The following is a 20553-nucleotide window of genomic DNA, read 5'->3' on the forward strand; positions in this document are numbered from 1 at the left end:
ATCATCAATGGCGCAATCAGCGCTGATTCATTCTTGAGTTCTTTTAGTTTATAGAGTTTTAGAGAGCTATTATGTTCGTCTAATTCAATAATGAAAATGATAGCTATAATTACTGGACTAAATCAAACTTTGAATTAATTGGTTGTGGGTTGACCATGGCAAGATATTGAAGACCATGGAATTACGTTGCAAAATTACTCGTTATAATGATGATTTTAAATTGAGCCGACGTTATGAAAATTACTTTTGTTCTTGAATTCAAACATTTGACAAAATCTTTATATTCAATCTTTTGGGTTGCTATCAATTTGGGACCCCACAATCTGTGTTCTTCGGAAAGCCTTTTTTTCCTATAGGGAATTCGGGAATCAAACTTGGCTGCTCTTTCGAGGAATTTCTATTTCCGTTTCGATCCTCAGAAAGAAACAAAGTGAGGGGGAATTGTTGACGGAAAAGGTAAGCTCGTCTTCAGCTTCCAATTTCTTCTCCATGGCTATTTTCATGGTGTCGGTTCGATGCTTTTGCTTCTTCAATCAGCTGGAATCCATTGCTGATTCTGAGTACTTGAACCTTCCCCAAATAGTCTGATAATCGCGCTCCTGTTCAAGTTTTTTTTAGTAGGTATATCTCTGAACTTGTTGCTTCTTTGATTTGTTCGTAGGTCTGGAGGTGAATTTGATTGTTTCTGTGATGATCTGATTTTAGCTATAATCTCTGGATTGTGATTGAAACGTAGCTGGAGAACACTGTTTTGACTTTGTTGAGTTATATAATCTATGATTTTGCTTCGAGGAGTGAAACAGAGCACTGGATGATTCCGGTTTATTGATTAGTGATTTTGAAGTTTGTTTGAATCGAAATATCATCGGGACTGAACTTGTGAAGATTCAATTTGATCGTGTGGTTATCTGGAATATATGCGAATTGAATGAGTTTCACCAAAAGCTGAAGTTTCCAGGTGAGTTGATCAACCGGAATTTTTTTGTATCGTTAAGTTTGAGCTTGATTTTTATCGGAAATGGCGGCCGTAGCACCGGTGCCTAATTCGTCTCCATCACCGGCTTCTCCCTCCACTCCATCTACTCCGCCGCCCAGTACTCCGTCACCGTTGCCACCGCAACCTCCTTCTCCGCCGCCGCTACAATCGCCTCCTCCGGATCCTTCTGGCCCCTCAATTCCGACTCCGTCCCCATCAGGCCAGTCATCTCCTCCTCCGCCGTCTCGTCAACCATCTGCTACTTCACCGCCACCTGCTTCTGGAACTCCGCCCCCTGTAACACCCGCATTGTCTCCTCCGCCGCCTCGGACTGTTCCGCCGGCAACTCCACCACCCATTCCGTCCAGTGCTCCACCCCCGTTAACACCGGATCCCACACCACCATCAGCAACCCCACCAGTAAGCTCCCCTCCACCAACGTCATCTAATCCCCCACCACCAAATTCACCTCCACCTCCTGTAGCAGAGCCTCCTCTGTTGGAAAGAGGGATAGTGAAAGAGATAGGAATAGATAAAATAGATAGAAGCTGCAGTGCTTTATTAATGTCTACTGACTTGATGCTTAGAGGGTTACACAATTCCAGTATTTATAGCTAATACACTGAACCAGAAATAGTAAATCATGCAAATCTAGATAAATTCAAATCTACTAACAATCTTCTAAAATCTTGGTAGTTTGAATATTTGAATCATATCTCAACTACTTCAAATCATATCTTCATTTTGAATACTTTGAATCATATCTCAACACTCCCCCATGATTCAAAGTTGCCGATGTAAGTATAGAGCTTTTCTTCTGACAAGGCCTTCGTAAGTACGTCTGCTTTAATCCGTACATTGTCTGTCTCAGCTTGTATACCTTTGTTTCTTTGTCTTCCTTTATGAATCCCTCTGGCGGTGTTACATAAACCTCTTCTTGTAAATCTCCATAAAACTTTTCGTTTGGTAGGTCAACCATATCCCATGTTTCATCTTTCTTAAAGGACTGCATCTCTATTGCCATGACTTTCTTCCCGTCTTCTTTTTCAGTTGCTTCTTCATAATTCATAGGGTCTGAAACAGTAAGAGCAAATTGACATGATGCATATATGTCAGCTAAAGATTTATACTTCCTTGGAGGTGTCTCATCTGAAAGTTCTTCAAGAGAAGAATTGCTGTTCAGTGATTCTGAAGATGATGAATTTGACACACTTTGTGTTGCAGTGGATGCACTGGGAGATGCACTGGAGTTGACCCTTGTCTCTTCATTTGGGGAAACTTCAACTGTAATCTTTTGCTGCTCCTGTTCTTTACTCCAATCCCAACTCACGTTTTCATTAAATATTACATCCCTTCTAACTAAAATCTTTTCACTAACGGGGTTGTATAGTTTATATGCCTTTGATTGAGTACAATAGCCAATGAAAATGCATTTTTCAGATTTTTCTTCAAGCTTTTGACGAGTTTGAGGATGTTTCAAAGCATAAGCAACACAACCAAAGATTCGTAAATGACTTACAGATGGTTTCCTTCCATGCCATGCTTCATAAGGAGTTCGATTCATAACCGCCTTTGTTGGTGAGATGTTTAATAGATAAACAGATGTTGCTACGGCTTCGGCCCAAAATTGGTTTGGAAGTCTCCTTGCTTGTAACATACTTCTTGCCATCTCCACAATAGTTCGATTTTTTCGTTCAGCGATTCCATTCTGTTCTGGAGTGTAGGGAGCTGTTAATTCCCTTTGGATGCCCTCTTCTTCACAAAAGAGATTGAAATCTTTAGATATGAACTCGCCACCTCTGTCTGTGCGAAGAACTTTAATGTGACAGCCACTTTGGTTCTCTACCATAGCTTTAAAAATCTGGAACTTCTGAAAAGTTTCTGACTTATGTTGTAGGAAGTAAACCCAGCTCATGCGACTATAGTCATCAACGAATAGTAAAAAGTATATACTTCCACCCAAGGACTTCGTTTGCATTGGCCCACATAAATCAGCATGAATTAGTTCTAGATAATGTGAAGCTCTTTTAGCTTTTCCAACAGGAAAGGACTTCCTAGTCTGCTTGCCATAAATGCATCCTTCACATAAATTAGTTGAGTCAATTCTTGGTAATCCGAAAACCATACCTTTATCCCTGAGTATTTTCAGGCCGTTCATATGAAGATGTCCATATCTGAGATGCCATAATGTTGAGTCATCTTTCGTGCTAGCAGTAAGAGCAAAATCCTCCATGTTAGAAATATCAAGTGGAAACATCTTATTTGAAGTCATGTCAATTTGAACTTTATGGCCTGATTTCTTATGCGTAATGACACAAGTGTTGTCATCAAATAGAACAGAATACCCTCTGGTCATCAATTGCCCAACACTCAATAAATTGTACCCTAAATCAGGTACAAATTGAACATTATCTAATTGTTTTATCTTACCGTGACTGGTTTTGACATTTACCGTACCTTTTCCTTCAACTTGCATCTGTTTTGTATTTCCAAGTTGCACCTTAATCTTTTGCGTCTCATCAAGCTCTTTGAATAAGGATTTGGTGCCTGTCATATGGTTCGAGCATCCGCTATCAACAAACCATAAGTCACCTTTTTTCGGATTAGTATCCATGCACGCCACAAACAACTTTTCTTCTTCTTCTTCATTCTCTGCTGCAAAATTCATTCGTTGATTTTTATACCAACAATCAGATTTTGTGTGCCCATACCTTCTACAATGGTAACATTGTATGACATTCCTTTGTTCATTGAATTGTCTCTGTCCATCACTTCTCCATCTACCCCTGTTATCACGACCACCATGGAAGCTGCGAAATCCTCCTCTTCCACGACTTCTACCTGCTAAATGAATATTTTCTCTTTCGTTGTTTTCGTTGTTGGTTGTCTCCTTCACTTGTAGTGCCTTTTCTTCGTTCCTTTCTGATGCTCTATTGATTCTTGCCTCATGAGCCTGAAGTGAGCCCAGCAGTTCATCAACGGAGAGTATGGATAGATCCTTAGCTTCTTCTATGGCAGCCACCACATGGTCAAACTTTGGAGTTAAGCTTCTCAACACCTTTGCAACAATTGTTTCGTCTGAAATTTTCTCTCCATAGGTGCGCATCTGACTGACTATTGCCATTGTTCTGGACAAAAAATCAGCAATTGATTCGCCATTCGTCATGAGCAGAGTTTCAAAATCACGTCTTAGAGATTGCAATTTCACTATTATGACTTTTGAATCTCCCTGAAACTCTTTCTGTAGAATTGACCATGCCTGCTTTGATGTGGTTGCTGCTGCAATTCGTGAAAAGATAATCTCATGAACTGCTTGCTGAATAATGAATAGAGCCTTGGCATCGTTTTTCTTGGTTTCTCTTAGTCTCTCCTTTTCTTCTATTGTGGGTTCTAATAGATCAACAAACCCGTGCTCCACCAAGTCCCATAGCTCCTGCGATCTGAGCAAGGTCTTCATCTTGATGCTCCACCACTCATATTTCTCACCATTAAAGATTGGTAACAACGGTGCAGAGGAAGAAAAACCAGCTACTGCCATTTTTGTTTTGTGAAAGAAAATAATCACTCGCCCTCGTGTCGAACGAACTTGGCTCTGATACCAAAATTGTTGGAAAGAGGGATAGTGAAAGAGATAGGAATAGATAAAATAGATAGAAGCTGCAGTGCTTTATTAATGTCTACTGACTTGATGCTTAGAGGGTTACACAATTCCAGTATTTATAGCTAATACACTGAACCAGAAATAGTAAATCATGCAAATCTAGATAAATTCAAATCTACTAACAATCTTCTAAAATCTTGGTAGTTTGAATATTTGAATCATATCTCAACTACTTCAAATCATATCTTCATTTTGAATACTTTGAATCATATCTCAACATCCTCAAACCCCTCCTCCACAGTCATCAAACCCTCCTCAACTCTCATCTCCGCCACGTCTGCCACCACCACCACAAGAAAACCCCTCGGATAATCCATCGCCGCCGCCCACAGCCCCAGTTGAGAATCCTCCCCCAACACCACCATCAGCACCTCCAGAAACTTCACCTCAACCCCCAGCGTCAATACCTCCTAGAAACTCACCTCCACCTCAAAGGCTCACTTCTCCTCCTCCTCCCAGTGATCCCCCAGCTTCAAGTCCTCCTCCTCCCAGTGACCCCCCAGCTTCAAGTCCTCCCAAGCCATCGCCGCCCGCATCAATTTCGCCTCCTCCACCATCCCTTGTTTCTCCTCCAGTATCGTCTAAAACCCCAACATTGCCGCCAGGAAATCCCATGGACGATGGTTCGGGTCCTAATGGCGGAGTAAACTCGAATTCGAACAGCAATGGAGGAATAAATACTGGGAGTGTGATTGCAATTGGTGTAGTGGCTGGAATTGTAGTGCTTGCCATAGTTGGTTTTGTTGTATGGTACATCAGGAAGCCAAGAAAAAATGATTCTGGTCGTAGGGGTTACATTATACCATCTTCTATGGGCTCCTCACCTAAGTCAGGTACTGCAATGTAAATATTATTTCGCTGTCATACATGTTCTTAGCCTCCCTCCCAGCACTTATGATTATCTTCCTGCTTGATAATTTATTGCGACGTCTTTAATTCGATCGTTGTGTTTTCCTTCATGAACATGACTACAGTAATGTTATATGACTGCAGACCTCTGCATTTATGATTACCATCCTGCCTGATAGTTTACTGTGATTTCAATTTAGTCCTTGTGCTTTTCTTAAAGAATATGACCAATGTCATGTCATATTTTTGCAGAGGTATCTTTCTCTTTTTTCTTTTTTTCTTTCTTCTTTTAAAATACAAGAGGTATATTTTTTTTATGTAAGAGCATGTAAGAGCCCAAGCCCACCACTAGCAGATATTGTCCTCTTCGGACTTTCCCTTTCAAGCTTCCCTTCAAAGTTTTTAAAACGCATCGGCTAGAGAGAGGTTTCCATACCCTTATAAAGAATGTTTCGTTCTCCTCCTCAACCGATGTGGGATCTCACAATCCACCCCCTTCGGGGTCTAGCGTCCCCGTTGGGACTCGTTCCCTTCTCCAATTGATGTGGGACCCCCCAATCCGCCCCCCTCGGGCCCAGCATCCTTGTTGGCACCTCGTGTCCACCCCACTTTGGAGCTCAGCCTCCTTGCTGGCACATCGCCCGGTGTCTAGCTCTTATACCATTTGTAACAGCTCAAGCCCACCGCTAGCAGATATTGTCCTATTTAGGTTTTCTCTTTCGAGCTTCCCCTCAAGGTTTTTAAAACATGTACGTTAGGGAGAGGTTTCCATACCCTTATAAAGAATGTTTTGTTCTCCTCCCCAACCGATGTGGGATCTCACATTTTATGATTGGGAATTAGAGTGTTTAATGATTTTATACTTTTGGATGTGTCATTTTAAAGGTATTTCAATATTTATTCTAATGTTTTAGTAGGAAAAGATAATATTAATGGAGTCGTTGAGAATAAATTACTGAAATTCAATAAGTTATGTAATTTCTTCTTAGAATCCCTTATGAAGGTCCATTCCACACTTCACCAAGACAGACATGGTGGTGGAACATTCTCTCCAAAAGAGTTTGGTGGGTTGGGCAATTCAAGGTCATTCTTTACATATGAAGAACTTTTCAAAGCAACAAATGCATTTTCTGCTCAGAATCTTTTGGGAGAAGGTGGATTTGGTTCTGTTTATAAAGGATATCTACCAGATGGAAGAGAGGTTGCAGTGAAGGAGCTAAAGATTGGTGGTGGTCAGGGTGAGCAGGAATTCAAAGCTGAAGTCCAGATAATTGGTCGCGTACACCACCGCCATTTGGTTTCTCTTGTGGGCTACTGCATTTCAGAGCATCAGAGGTTGCTGGTTTATGATTATGTGTCTAACAATTCCCTTTACTACCATCTTCATGTTAAAGGTATTATTGATTTCAGACCTTTTGACTTATCTCAATACTAAGAGCAGAATTGACCTTTCTCTCATTTTTCGACACTAGGGGACGACCAGCTCGTTCTGGACTGGGCAAGACGCATTAAGATTGCAGCTGGGGCAGCCCGGGGAATAGCTTATCTTCATGAAGACTGTAAGTTTCTATGCCTTTTCCTGTAGAAGCTGCTAATTGGTGTCAATCTTAAGACTGACATTTTTATCTGTGTCAGGCCATCCTCGAATTATCCACCGTGATATCAAATCTTCAAACATTCTTCTAGATGAAAATTTTGAAGCTCGGGTATGCAGGAAGTTTAATTGCCTATGCTAAAATGCTTAGCTTAAAGGGTTGGGCTTCATGCTTTCATTGGTTGTCATGCAGGTTTCAGACTTCGGGCTGGCTAAATTAGCTCTTGATGCACAGACTCATATAACCACTCGTGTCGTGGGAACTTTCGGGTAGGTCATTTATGATTGGCACCAATACCCTCCTAGAATCTAAAGTCTGTTTAAGTTTGAGCTTCAATAATTATCTCATTTTGCTTCAACAAGAATTCGACTTCTCTCTGTCGTAGATATGTTGCCCCTGAATATGCATCGAGTGGGAAGTTAACTGAGAGATCGGATGTATATTCTTTTGGAGTCGTACTTCTCGAGCTGATTACTGGTCGAAAGGCCGTTGATGCATCCCAACCGATGGGGGACGAGAGCCTTGTTGAATGGGTAATATATTCATGCTTCTCTTGTATGTTTTCACTATACGGATATGATGCAATGATGCCACCAACCTTTTTATGATTTTGTTGTTCGAGTATATCTTCTTTGAATTTTGTAAGAACTTAACTGCTGCTGCTTTTGTAATGGACTTGGAAGACCACAATTATCATATGACGCATGAATGCCCTTACTAGATCTCCGAATAGCTTGAGAAAGTGTTATTTTAGGATCTACTATGGAAGTTTCATAAGAAATGAACGAAATGAGAATTACAAATAACACAGTCAACATTGTCAAACATTCTTGAACGATAATCTAGTTCCTCTGCATCAAATTGTCCAAACTGTTATTGGACATTCATCGATGAGATCAATGCCCGAAGATGGCGATTTTCGAACTTCCAAATCAGCCTTTTCTGACAAAGTTCTTATCTTTCAGGGTCGGCCTTTACTAAACCATGCGCTCCACAGCCAAGATTTTGAAAGGTTGGTGGACCCAAGGCTTGAAAGGAACTATGTTGAGAGTGAAATGTTGAAGATGATAGGAATAGCTGCTGCTTGCGTTCGGCATGCGTCCGCAAAGAGACCACAGATGGGACAGGTTGTGTTTCTTTAACCGATTTGTGACACGAATACGAAAAACCAAAACTCACCCTTGTTAAATCTTGTTCTTCTCATGTTCTCATTCTCAGGTTGTTCGAGCTTTTGATAGTTTAGCTGCAACAGATTTAAGTAATGGAATGAGATTCGGGGAGAGTCAAGCCTTCGACTCCGGTCAAAAGTCTGCTGAGATTAGGTTTTTCCGAATGCTGGCATTTGGAAACCAAGATTACAGCTCAGACTTTTATAGCCAAGGTAGCTCAAATGCCTGATTTATCAGGAGATTTTGTAGATATAATAGAGAGGGGAAACATCTCATGACCAGGAAAGGCTTTTGCCCATGCTGACTGAAACTCAGGTGATTGATTACAAGAACCTTCATGTAATTAAAGATTAACAAGCCTCCAATTCATGTTCCTTAGATTCATATTGTTCATACATAAATCATATTATGAAAAATAACATAGGAAATGAGATTTGAAGACTGTTATAGGAAAAAGGACAACTTGTTAAATATTATTCATTATTCACATCAGTTAATAGTATTTTTGCAACAATAGTATTGTGAAGTTGGTAAAGTTAGATTGAAAAGGAAGTTGAGTGGCTCTGCTTATCATGTTCTTTTTTTTCTTTGTTAACAAAACTAATGTATCTAATCTACAATGAATTCCCTCACTTTTGTAATGTACACAGAAGTTGGAACAGTATACAACAAATGTTCTACCAACACCTCTCCTTTTTGGCTGATTTTGCTTATGTATTTTCTTGCTACAGGCTATGCTTCTGCTCTTGAACATGGCAGATTTGCACAAGAGCAAGAAAACAGCATCCTATCCAATGTGTACACGTCGAAGAAAGCTTCTATTTTCGACAATAAACAGTGAAGATCGAGACTGATGTTGAGCTTGTCAAATATAAGTCTGGTTTCTTGGTTTTGAGTTGTTCCTTTTGGCTGCTAACCGTGCTGTGGAACCTACACTCGTCGATCGGAATTTGTACTTCCACAACATATTACAGTACTCCTGGTTGTCTAGTTGCCCTTCATTTCTAATCCATAAAATCATTTGATGATACATGGGAAAGAACCTCATCTGTAATGCTGAGTAGGAGAAGTAAGGAATGAGTGTCGAGATCACCACAAAGAAAAGGACAAGCCAGTAGGAAGGGCCAGGGGCAAGGACTTCAGTGAAGATCTTGTAAGCATTGGTTGAAAGGGTGGGGGTCATGGACTCATAAATCAGGAGAAAAATGTACCAAATTGAAATGGAACCCCAGATGAAAAGATGTTGTATCAAGGTGAAGTAGCTAACAGCGAGCGCCATTTGCAAGTTCACAACCCAAACGACACAAGAGTACATCGTCGCACCCAGAATTTCCCGCCCTGCAGGTTTCCCATCGGAGTTGAATGCCTGATGCTCAAGTGCGCCAGTGCAAAGGAAGAAAATGATCACAGCACTGCACAATCCATTAAACATCCAACTGAGTATTCGGAGCCAGCTGAAATGAACATTCTGCACCCCTTGTTGGTATAAGAGAGGAAACTGCCACATCAAACAAAGAAATGAAGCCTAAAATTTGGCCAATTCCACTTACTTATTATATGCATCAGGGCCTACTGTTCTTGACGGAAAAGAAAGAGATATCAGTTTCTTATGGTGTTTTCTACTCTGTTTTCTCTCTCAGAATATACGTTCATGTTCCTCACGACGCTTCACGGTTGAAGAAACAAGCAAATGGCTTCATGTTTAAGAAGAAATCTAATCTTTACTGGGTCTCTATCTCATCAGTTACTTAATGGTAGGCTGAGTTCATGAGAAAGGATATGGCAAAAGCACAGCCATAACTAGAACAGAAGAACTCAAACAGCAACCGGACAACAAAGAAACAAGCACATAATCTAAGCATACCTGGAGGCAGAGCCGTGCAGATACGTCCTGATCGAAGACTCCCAAAGCAACGACTGGAAGCGACGAGAAGAAAACGTTGTAAAGTGATAAAAACCAATCATTATATACAGGTTCCCCAGAGAATGATGTGAATGCTTCGTATAAGAATATGGTAAAACCAAAAGTAATATTCTTATAGAAGAAGTAGCAAATCTGCACATAGAGAGGTAAGCTCATCAATGTCACAAAGTGATAACTATGAAAGATGATGTTTTCTGAATCTCCATATTTATAAATTGCATTACCATTGATGATATCCTTCTGTAGCACCAATGTCCATGCACGAGAAGCAGGCGCTCTAAATATTTAAACTGAGCAATCGCAACGTCGCTCGACATAACGGCCTGAGTTGAAATATAAAAGAACTCGTGAGACGTTGGAAAAAATTATCGAAAGCTTTGAATATCAAGTGTTGTCTGCTTTCTTAAGCACCTGCATTCCTTCAGCACCACTAATTCCGACTCCAATATCCGCTTCTTGAAGCATTCCTACATCGTTAGCACCATCGCCGATAGCTAAAGTTGTTTTTCGTGTTCCAGTTTTAACCAACCTTGTTACCTGACACCATGAGTCGAGGTCAATATTTTTTCAAGATGTGATTTTTAAGCAAATTAAAGACTAAAAGTGTGAAAACATACCAATGCCTTCTGTTTTGGAGATGAACGGCAGCAAATAACAGAAGCGCAACGTATCGTTAGATCGAGAAACGATGCCTTCATACTGTCCTCTAAAGCATAAGAAAGCGATTTTCCATCAATGATTAATGCAAATGCTTCAGATGACCCACTTGATGAATTGATCTGAGCTCTCCCTCGAGTAATCTGATCACGAACACATTGCCTCGACGCCTAAAAGATAGTCAGAAAGATTTCAGCACAAGGAAGGATGGGAGTCGGCCGATCCACGAATAAAAAGAAACAAAGGCATTGCAACATACAGGAAAAAATAACTATTCTTTAAAAACAATTCAACTCTCATGGATAGAAAAGATTCAACCATGTTATGTAGAACGTCCCAGGAAAGCATGAATCGATATTAGCTTCATAAACTGTAACAACTCAAGCCCACCGCTAGCAGATATTGTCCTCTTTGGGTTTTTCCTTCTAGGTTTACCTTAAGGTTTTAAAACGCGTCCACTAGAGAGAGGTTTCCACACCCTTACAAAAAATGTTTCGTTCCCCTCTCCAATCGTGTGGGATCTCACAACCCACCCCCTCAGAGACAGCGTCCTCGCTAGCACACTGCCCGATGTCTGGCTCTGATACCATTTGTAACAGTTCGAGCCCACTACTACCAGATATTGTCCTCTTTGGGCTTTCCCTTCTAGGCTTCCCCTTAAGGTTTTAAAACACGTCTACTAGGGAGAAGTTTCCACACCTTATAAGAAATGGTTCGTTCCTCTCTCCAACCAATGTGGGATCTCACAACCCACCCCCTTAGGGGCCTAACGACCTCGCTGGTACACCACCCAATGTCTGAGTCTGATACCATGTGTCACAACTCAAGCCCACCACTCGCAGATATTGTCCTCTTTGGACTTTCCCTTCTAGGCTTCCCCTCAAGGTTTTAAAACGCGTCCACTGGAGAGAGGTTTCCACACGCTTATAAGGAATGGTTCGTTCCTCTCTCCAACCGATGTGGGATCTCACAACCCACCCCCCTTAGAGGCCTAACGACCTCGCTGGCACACCATCCAATGTCTGGGTCTAATACCATTTATAACAACTCAAGCCCACCGCTAGGGGATATTGTCTTCTTTGGACTTTCCCTTCTAGGCTTCACCTCAAGGTTTTAAAATGCGTCTACTAGAGAGATGTTTCCACACCCTCATAAGAAATGGTTCGTTCCCCTCTCCAACTAATGTGGAATCTCACATAAACAAAACTTACTCATAAACAGGACGTAAGACAAACATGTATAGGATACATCGAAATCGCAAATCTAAAGTATCAGAGAATTTTTCAAACAACGTACATACGAAAGCAATACATATCAGAAAACAGATGCACACATGAACAGAAACGTTCTACGGAATCGATCGTATACTTAACGAGGATCGAATATAGATTCACCTTGATGATGGAAGCCTTATCCCCTGACTTCTCTATTGCCTGAATTTCTGATGACTCCAGAGTAATGACAATCTGCTTCATATCTTCTCTTAGTAAGCTACAGGCAAAACTGTCATTTTGTGCTCTCAAGTTAAGTATTAATTCAGATATGATACAACTGAGCCTCAAATAGACAACAAGCATCCATACCCAATATTTATGGCAGTCTCCATTTTGTCGCCCGTCAAAACCCAGATCTTAATTCCCGCCTGAGCGAGCCTGTCGATGCACTCGGGAACCTAACACGAAGAAACGTTAACACGAATGCACTCGGGACAGTGGTTCACCATTAGCAACCATTGATACTTCTCAACTCACCCCATTTTGAAGCTTGTCCTCAACAGCAGTGGCACCAAGAAGAATTAGATTCTTTTCAATTTTGTCTGTAAGTTTATCAATCAATGATTCTCTATCTGCATCAACTGAGGTTTTGGCCATAGTGAACTTATGATGAAATTCTCTGTATTCTTCCTCGTCAAGCTCACGGTAGGCGAGTATCAAAGTCCTCAAGCCTGCATCGGCGTACTCGCTGACATGTTCCTTAGTCCTCTCTTCAAACTCCCTTCCATTCTTTCCAAGCCTTTCAAACATGACACTGCAAAAAGAATGGAATCATGGTGATTCTGAACTTTAACTAAAGCAGAGATAAGAATTAGACCAAGTCATTTCAACCACAAACCTGTCTGCACCTTTACAGAATAATATTATTTTCCCCTCGTCGTTTCTTATTATGACAGACATCCGCTTTCTCGTGCTATTGAACTCCAAAACATGCAACAGTTTATATGTTCTGCAAAAAAAAGACAATAATGACATGATGGCGTTCGATAATCAACAAAAAGATTGTAACAGCTCAAGCCCAGCGCTAGCCGATATTGTCCTCCTTGGGCTTTCCCTTCTGGGCGTCCCCTCAAGATTTTAAAACGCGTCTACTAGGGAGAGGTTTCCACACCGAGTTTTCCCTTCTGGGTTTCCCCTCGAGATTTTAAAACGCGTCTACTAGAGGGAGGTTTCCACACCCTTATAAAGAATGTTTCGTTCTCCTCCCCAACCGACGTAGGATCTAGCAAAGATAACCAGCCATCTACGTGTGAGGATGGAAATAAAGAGAGATATCGACATTTTACGTCCACCGTGCAAAGCATGTCAGAAATCCACAACAATGGCTTAAATCTATCTCATGTGTTCTTAATATATGAAGTTCATGAGTATGCCATCAGCTAAAAGGAACAGAAGAAATAGAAAATAGTCACCTATCAACTTTCTTGCCTAATGAAGGTTCAAACTCATGGAGTGATATGCTTGACTGTGTTCTTTTATAGAACTCAAAGCCTAGCTCCCTAGCTGCAATCACAAACGCTGCTTCATCCGGTGATTCGGCCTCATAAGACACCTCGCCACTGTGCTCGTTGATTTCAGGTATCGCCGTATGACAAGTGGCAAGAAGACGAAAAAACATTTGGATGACATTTGCATTAGGCTCATAAACCCAGTTCCCATTCATAATTCTATCATCTTGAAAGTTAAAGCCCTTGACATGTGAAGTTTTCTTAGTGACATCCTCTTGTTGATTCCCCCCATTTACAGCTTCATACAATGGTGAATTCTTCAGTCCACCAATGGCCCTTTCGACCTCTGTGAAACCACGACCATAAGCCGTCCCGGCCACTGAACACTTGATGAACTCCATTGAATTACACGTCAGGGTTCCCGTCTTGTCAGAAAGTACTGTATCAACTTGACCAAGTTCTTCATTCAAATTCGAGGTGCGAGCACGTGCAGGCTTATTAGCTTCTTCGTAGTACATATTAATATCTTGATTGATGAATATGCTCTGAAGAACTTTCACGATCTCTATCGACACGTAGAGTGATATCGGAATGAAGTAGTTATACAACATCAGTGCTGTAAGAAAATGGAAAATTGCAGCTAATGGAGCTCTTTTTGAATCATAGAAAACTTCAGCATCATCAGGCCTGAGATACCATCTCTTCATTTTCCCATTGTTCAAATCATCGCCAGTCACAAAGCCAAAAAAGATAGATCCTATAAGAGCAAGCAAGAACAGAAGACCAAACAAAAAGTATATAATTTGATCCATTTTCCTCTCGACTTTGCTTCTTTTCGAAGGCGGGTCAGTAGAATTTTGAAAAACCTTTGTGTCGCGACCCGTAAAGACAACAACCCCATATATATAATCTGTATTCCGGAGTTTCGAGTCTCGAAGGAGTAGTTGTTGAGGTGATAGCGGATATTGTTGCTCTTCCAACTCCATACTTCCAACAAAACTGTATAAATTTGCATTTGGATCCTCACATTTTATGATAGCCTTAAAGCTTTTGAAGATCGAATCCTCGTTCATACGCGAAGTTACCTCCAATGCTTGTTTTAGTTTCAAATTTGTCTCACCGTCGAGGTTCATTGTCTCGACATAGCAGACGGCATCCTCGTAACTGGATGAAAGCAAGATGATATCTGCTGGAAAGAATTCATCCTTTTCCACTCTCACTACATTACCCACCCTCAAAGTTTTCCACTCTGTATGAGCAAAAACTCCATTACCTTGATGCACTTTAACCTTTCTAGTGTTGACCTGAATGTCCTGAAAAGGTCGACTAGCAGAGATTAGGGACCAATGCGAGATGAGTAGCCAAAGTTAATATTAAGCAATATAAACCTTGATAGTCTTTAGGCCTAAATGATGACACTAAGAAAAGCTTAGCACTTATGCATAGTGAAACTACGCCTGCCACAAAGGAAGCTAGTAAAGAAAAACGATCTTTGCAGCATTTTTAATTGAGTAGCGGAAACTTCAATATGATAGTTTGTAATAGTTCAACCCCACCGCTAGCAAATATTGTCTCCTTTGGCTCGTTACATAACGCCGTCAGCCTCACGGTTTTAAACCGCGTCTGATAGGGAGAGGTCTCAATACCCTTATAAGAAATGCTTCGTTCTCCACTCCAACCGACGTGGGATCTCACAATCCACCCCCCTTGGGGGCCAGCGTCCTTGCTGGCACACCGCTCGGTGTCTAGCTCTGATACCATTTGTAACAGTTCAAGCTCATCGCTAGCAGATATTGTCCGCTTTTGCGCGTCACGTATCGTCATCAGCCTCACGGTTTACGCACCTGATAGGGAGAGGTTTCCACACCTTTATAAGGAATGTTTCGTTGCGTCTCCAACCGATGTGGGATCTCACAATCTACCACCCTTAGAGGTCTAGTGTCCTCGCTGGCACACCGCCCGGTGTATGGCTCTAGTACCATTTGTAAAAGCTCAAACCCACCGCTAACAAATATTGTCCGTTTTGGCCCATTACGTATCGCCATTAGCTTCACAGTTTTAAAACGCGCCTATAGGGAGAGGTTTCCACACCCTTATAAGGAATGTTTCGTTCCCCTCTCCAACTGATGTGGGATCTCACAATCCACCCCCTTGGGGACTCAATGTCCTCGCTAGCACACCACACAATGTCTGGCTCTGATACCATTTGTAATAGTTCAAGCCCACCGCTAGTGGATATTGTCTGCTTTGGCCCGTTACATGTCGCCATCAGTCTCGCAGTTTCAAAACACGTCTGATAGGAAGAGACCTCCACACCCTTATAAGGAATGTTTCGTTCCTCTCTCCACCCAGTGTCTGGCTCTTAGACCATTTGTAACAGCCCAAACCCACCGCTAGCAAATATTATCCGCTTGGCCCATTACGTATCACCATCAACCTCACAATTTTTAAAACATGCCTAATAGGGAGAGGCCTCCACACCCTTATAAGGAATGCTTCATTCCCCTCTCCAACCAACATGGGATCTCACATAATTCAATTCAATCTATCACGACAACCATAAGGAAACGAAGCAGATTGAGAGGCCATGAAAGCATCAAGCTCAACTCATCAAGTCAACAAATTACACACAAACAAGGTGACAAAGGAGATAAATACCTGTTTCTTCCGCCTCCAATCTTCAATACCTTCCTTGATCATAGTAGCTGAAATGACAATAATAAGAGGAAGAATTGCACTGACGGCTGTGTAAGGAGCAAGAGGAGTAAAAGCAAGAATCCCAGTAACTAAAAAGAAGAAATTAGCCACCCTCCTGAATTGCTCAAACAATGACTTAGGCAAGAAAGTAGCCAAAGTATACTTAGTGGTACTAACATGATTATCAACATAGTTACGTATTTCAGCCTCAATACACTCAGCTTCATTACAGAACACCACTCGAGAAAACCCAGGACCCCCAATTTGTGAGTGATCATCTTTCAAAGAAGCTTTCCCACACGCAAACGAGTAGATCTTGCTAAAATGCAGCTTCCTCCTTCTGCCACCGCTCATTTTTCTCTCACAAACACCAATTTACAGACAACAATGAACATAAACTTAAAAACCCAGTTGAAACAAAGAGATCATTACAAGAAATGATCAAAAAAAAACCAGCAGAAAGACAAGTAAAGCTGAGTAATCTCGTATTCTCCGTCCTCCTTCAACAANGCACTTATGCATAGTGAAACTACGCCTGCCACAAAGGAAGCTAGTAAAGAAAAACGATCTTTGCAGCATTTTTAATTGAGTAGCGGAAACTTCAATATGATAGTTTGTAATAGTTCAACCCCACCGCTAGCAAATATTGTCTCCTTTGGCTCGTTACATAACGCCGTCAGCCTCACGGTTTTAAACCGCGTCTGATAGGGAGAGGTCTCAATACCCTTATAAGAAATGCTTCGTTCTCCACTCCAACCGACGTGGGATCTCACAATCCACCCCCCTTGGGGGCCAGCGTCCTTGCTGGCACACCGCTCGGTGTCTAGCTCTGATACCATTTGTAACAGTTCAAGCTCATCGCTAGCAGATATTGTCCGCTTTTGCGCGTCACGTATCGTCATCAGCCTCACGGTTTACGCACCTGATAGGGAGAGGTTTCCACACCTTTATAAGGAATGTTTCGTTGCGTCTCCAACCGATGTGGGATCTCACAATCTACCACCCTTAGAGGTCTAGTGTCCTCGCTGGCACACCGCCCGGTGTATGGCTCTAGTACCATTTGTAAAAGCTCAAACCCACCGCTAACAAATATTGTCCGTTTTGGCCCATTACGTATCGCCATTAGCTTCACAGTTTTAAAACGCGCCTATAGGGAGAGGTTTCCACACCCTTATAAGGAATGTTTCGTTCCCCTCTCCAACTGATGTGGGATCTCACAATCCACCCCCTTGGGGACTCAATGTCCTCGCTAGCACACCACACAATGTCTGGCTCTGATACCATTTGTAATAGTTCAAGCCCACCGCTAGTGGATATTGTCTGCTTTGGCCCGTTACATGTCGCCATCAGTCTCGCAGTTTCAAAACACGTCTGATAGGAAGAGACCTCCACACCCTTATAAGGAATGTTTCGTTCCTCTCTCCACCCAGTGTCTGGCTCTTAGACCATTTGTAACAGCCCAAACCCACCGCTAGCAAATATTATCCGCTTGGCCCATTACGTATCACCATCAACCTCACAATTTTTAAAACATGCCTAATAGGGAGAGGCCTCCACACCCTTATAAGGAATGCTTCATTCCCCTCTCCAACCAACATGGGATCTCACATAATTCAATTCAATCTATCACGACAACCATAAGGAAACGAAGCAGATTGAGAGGCCATGAAAGCATCAAGCTCAACTCATCAAGTCAACAAATTACACACAAACAAGGTGACAAAGGAGATAAATACCTGTTTCTTCCGCCTCCAATCTTCAATACCTTCCTTGATCATAGTAGCTGAAATGACAATAATAAGAGGAAGAATTGCACTGACGGCTGTGTAAGGAGCAAGAGGAGTAAAAGCAAGAATCCCAGTAACTAAAAAGAAGAAATTAGCCACCCTCCTGAATTGCTCAAACAATGACTTAGGCAAGAAAGTAGCCAAAGTATACTTAGTGGTACTAACATGATTATCAACATAGTTACGTATTTCAGCCTCAATACACTCAGCTTCATTACAGAACACCACTCGAGAAAACCCAGGACCCCCAATTTGTGAGTGATCATCTTTCAAAGAAGCTTTCCCACACGCAAACGAGTAGATCTTGCTAAAATGCAGCTTCCTCCTTCTGCCACCGCTCATTTTTCTCTCACAAACACCAATTTACAGACAACAATGAACATAAACTTAAAAACCCAGTTGAAACAAAGAGATCATTACAAGAAATGATCAAAAAAAAACCAGCAGAAAGACAAGTAAAGCTGAGTAATCTCGTATTCTCCGTCCTCCTTCAACAAAACCCAGAAATAGAAACCTTAAAGTTTGTCATGAAATGCCGGAAACCGCCAACGCGCTTCCATGAAAAGCCATCCAATAGCTAAAGAAACAGAACAGAGAGATTGGAGTAAAAATTCCCAAATATTTAACTCTCCCACGTGACCTCGAAGTATTACACGGAGATTCGAACTCGATCTCTCGCATTTTATCTCAACTTTTGAAGAAGCTGTTCTTCAACGAACAAAATTTCCTCGTTTGGAATTGAGGAAGCTCCCTAGAAAGCAGAAAAGACAGAGAGAATGTCATTTGTGTTTATGAGATTTAAACTAAAAGCTGCTACTCATTAGCTCACCACCAATGGCGACTAGGTTTCTGCTCTGAAAGGGTCTTCTCTTCTACATCGGAATAAACAAATCCTGGTCGTTTTCAGACACGATTCCAAGAACATAGGTTTAAATGGTTTGATTATGTCGCAAACCTTTGCCTCTCCTTGAAGCAAATTAAGGGAAATTTTTAGAGCAAAGACCGGATTCGAACACCGCAAAAGGGGTGTCGGAGAATCTGATGGGAATTTTGAAGAACTGGGAAAGAGATGGGTTTGAGAAAACGAACACCAAAAATTGGAAGGTGGGATTAAAGAATTTGGGCGATGGGTTTTGGGTTATGTTTTTGGCTTGGATTAATTAACTAAGAATACGCCGAGAAGAGAGGGAAGATGCCAAACGTGTCCAATGTTGTCATGGGCTAACCAATCTGTAGTGTTTCATCGATGAATTTCATTACAAATTTTGTTTATTCATCCACTCGAACTGTCGTGTTCATCACTATGTTCCCACCATTTCTATCAAATTTTAGCTCATGGGTATGTCGGAATCTCTTGTTTTTACACATTTTCTTCCCAAAATTTCCCAACTGTTCATGTTTAATTCATCTCTAAATAATTTTTTAAATTAAATTATGTTATATGAAATTCAAGTCCAGTTTTTTTATTAAAAAAAAAAAAAAAAAAAAAATTATTTTTTTCGTAAAAAATTATTTTTTAATTTTTAAAATTTGAACAAAAACGAGTAAGCTCATAAATAGAGGTGGTATTTTAAAAATATAAATGGTAATTATTAAATGAGGTCTAATTTTTTAAAATATTTGTAAAAAAAGTATATTTATTTTTAAAAAAAAAAGAAAAGAAAAGAATATTCAACTTTGAATTTGGTCCGTCGATCTTGATTTGGGGATGGCTTCATTTGTAGGCCAGGAGGAACCAAAAACATTACACGATTGCTAAGTTTTCACGTGGGAATATTCAAAGAGTGAGCTAATTCAAAGAGGTAGATTTCCGAAAGGGATATGTGATGTGTGGGCCTACTCGGGATTCATTTCTCGAGTCGAGAGATATAATAATTTATTCTTCCAAACTTTTGTGATTCACGACCATTCAGTTAATGATTGAATGACACGAAACATTCTTTATAAGAGTATAAAAACTTCTCTCTAACAGAGGCATTTTAAAACGGTGAGAGTTAAAACAGACAATATCTACTGACAGTGGGTTTAGACAATTATATAACTTTTGGTTGGAGGTTTGGTTGAATTGAAATAGGCACGAGGAAGCTAAAATCATGTTTGTTACATAGTTTTCAATATTTATTTGTCCCCCGACGTTATCTTGTTTTCTAGATAAATGTTTTACTTATTGCTTGACTGTCGTTAAAAAGAAGCTTTTTCCTATACAAGAATTGCAGGTCTATTGTTTTGTTTTGGAATTACGGAAAGCAAAGTTTCAACAAGTTGATCACTTCCCGACAAAATTTCAAACAAAAAAGTTAGACTTTTTACTTCATTGATTTTACTTCACTTTACTCAAGATTCATAAAAACAGAGGCGGGCAATGACCACTTGTTTAATAGACAACAAGCTACGAATTTAACGAACTAAAGCAGTAGCAGTAGAATGTGTTAAGGATTGTTGAGATGGAGTCTTACATTGGCTAATTTAGGGAATGATCATGCGTTTATAAACAAAAAATAATATATTCATTGGTA

General features: G+C 40.8%; 3 protein-coding genes across 6 annotated transcripts; 1 reads left to right on the forward strand and 2 right to left on the reverse strand.

Moving 5' to 3' along the window:
* Positions 1-200: 200 nt before the first annotated feature.
* Positions 201-9112, forward strand: LOC111801838 (proline-rich receptor-like protein kinase PERK9). 3 transcript variants are annotated; one of them, XM_023686023.1, is made up of 11 exons: positions 201-621; positions 706-1467; positions 4857-5470; positions 6476-6880; positions 6959-7045; positions 7122-7192; positions 7274-7350; positions 7467-7614; positions 8047-8208; positions 8300-8565; positions 8982-9112. In XM_023686023.1, the coding sequence occupies exons 2-10, from the start codon at positions 1019-1021 to the stop codon at positions 8477-8479; spliced, it is 2193 nt and encodes a 730-aa protein (XP_023541791.1). In that variant the 5' UTR covers positions 201-621; positions 706-1018; the 3' UTR covers positions 8480-8565; positions 8982-9112. The 3 variants fall into 3 exon arrangements, with proteins under 3 accessions (XP_023541791.1, XP_023541792.1, XP_023541790.1); XM_023686024.1 differs by having other exon boundaries at positions 201-456; positions 662-1467; XM_023686022.1 differs by having other exon boundaries at positions 201-1467.
* Positions 3402-4769, reverse strand: LOC111801847. The gene is made up of 2 exons (XM_023686045.1): positions 3688-4769; positions 3402-3523 (listed from the first exon to the last, which is right to left on the reverse strand). Exons 1-2 carry the CDS (start codon positions 4512-4514, stop codon positions 3496-3498), a joined length of 855 nt encoding a protein of 284 aa, XP_023541813.1. The 5' UTR covers positions 4515-4769; the 3' UTR covers positions 3402-3495.
* On the reverse strand, positions 8698-19370 carry LOC111801836 (putative phospholipid-transporting ATPase 9). 2 transcript variants are annotated; one of them, XM_023686019.1, is made up of 12 exons: positions 18867-19370; positions 17987-18788; positions 13518-14866; positions 12944-13054; positions 12583-12859; positions 12415-12503; positions 12226-12334; positions 10792-11001; positions 10586-10711; positions 10399-10497; positions 10115-10306; positions 8698-9748 (listed from the first exon to the last, which is right to left on the reverse strand). In XM_023686019.1, exons 2-12 carry the CDS (start codon positions 18377-18379, stop codon positions 9116-9118), a joined length of 3588 nt encoding a protein of 1195 aa, XP_023541787.1. In that variant the 5' UTR covers positions 18380-18788; positions 18867-19370; the 3' UTR covers positions 8698-9115. The 2 variants fall into 2 exon arrangements, with proteins under 2 accessions (XP_023541787.1, XP_023541786.1); XM_023686018.1 differs by lacking the exons at positions 17987-18788; positions 18867-19370 and adding an exon at positions 16212-16753.
* Between the last annotated feature and the right edge of the window lie 1183 nt (positions 19371-20553).

Source organism: Cucurbita pepo, chromosome LG09 (assembly GCF_002806865.2).
Source record: "Cucurbita pepo subsp. pepo cultivar mu-cu-16 chromosome LG09, ASM280686v2, whole genome shotgun sequence".
Taxonomy (NCBI): Eukaryota; Viridiplantae; Streptophyta; class Magnoliopsida; order Cucurbitales; family Cucurbitaceae; genus Cucurbita; species Cucurbita pepo.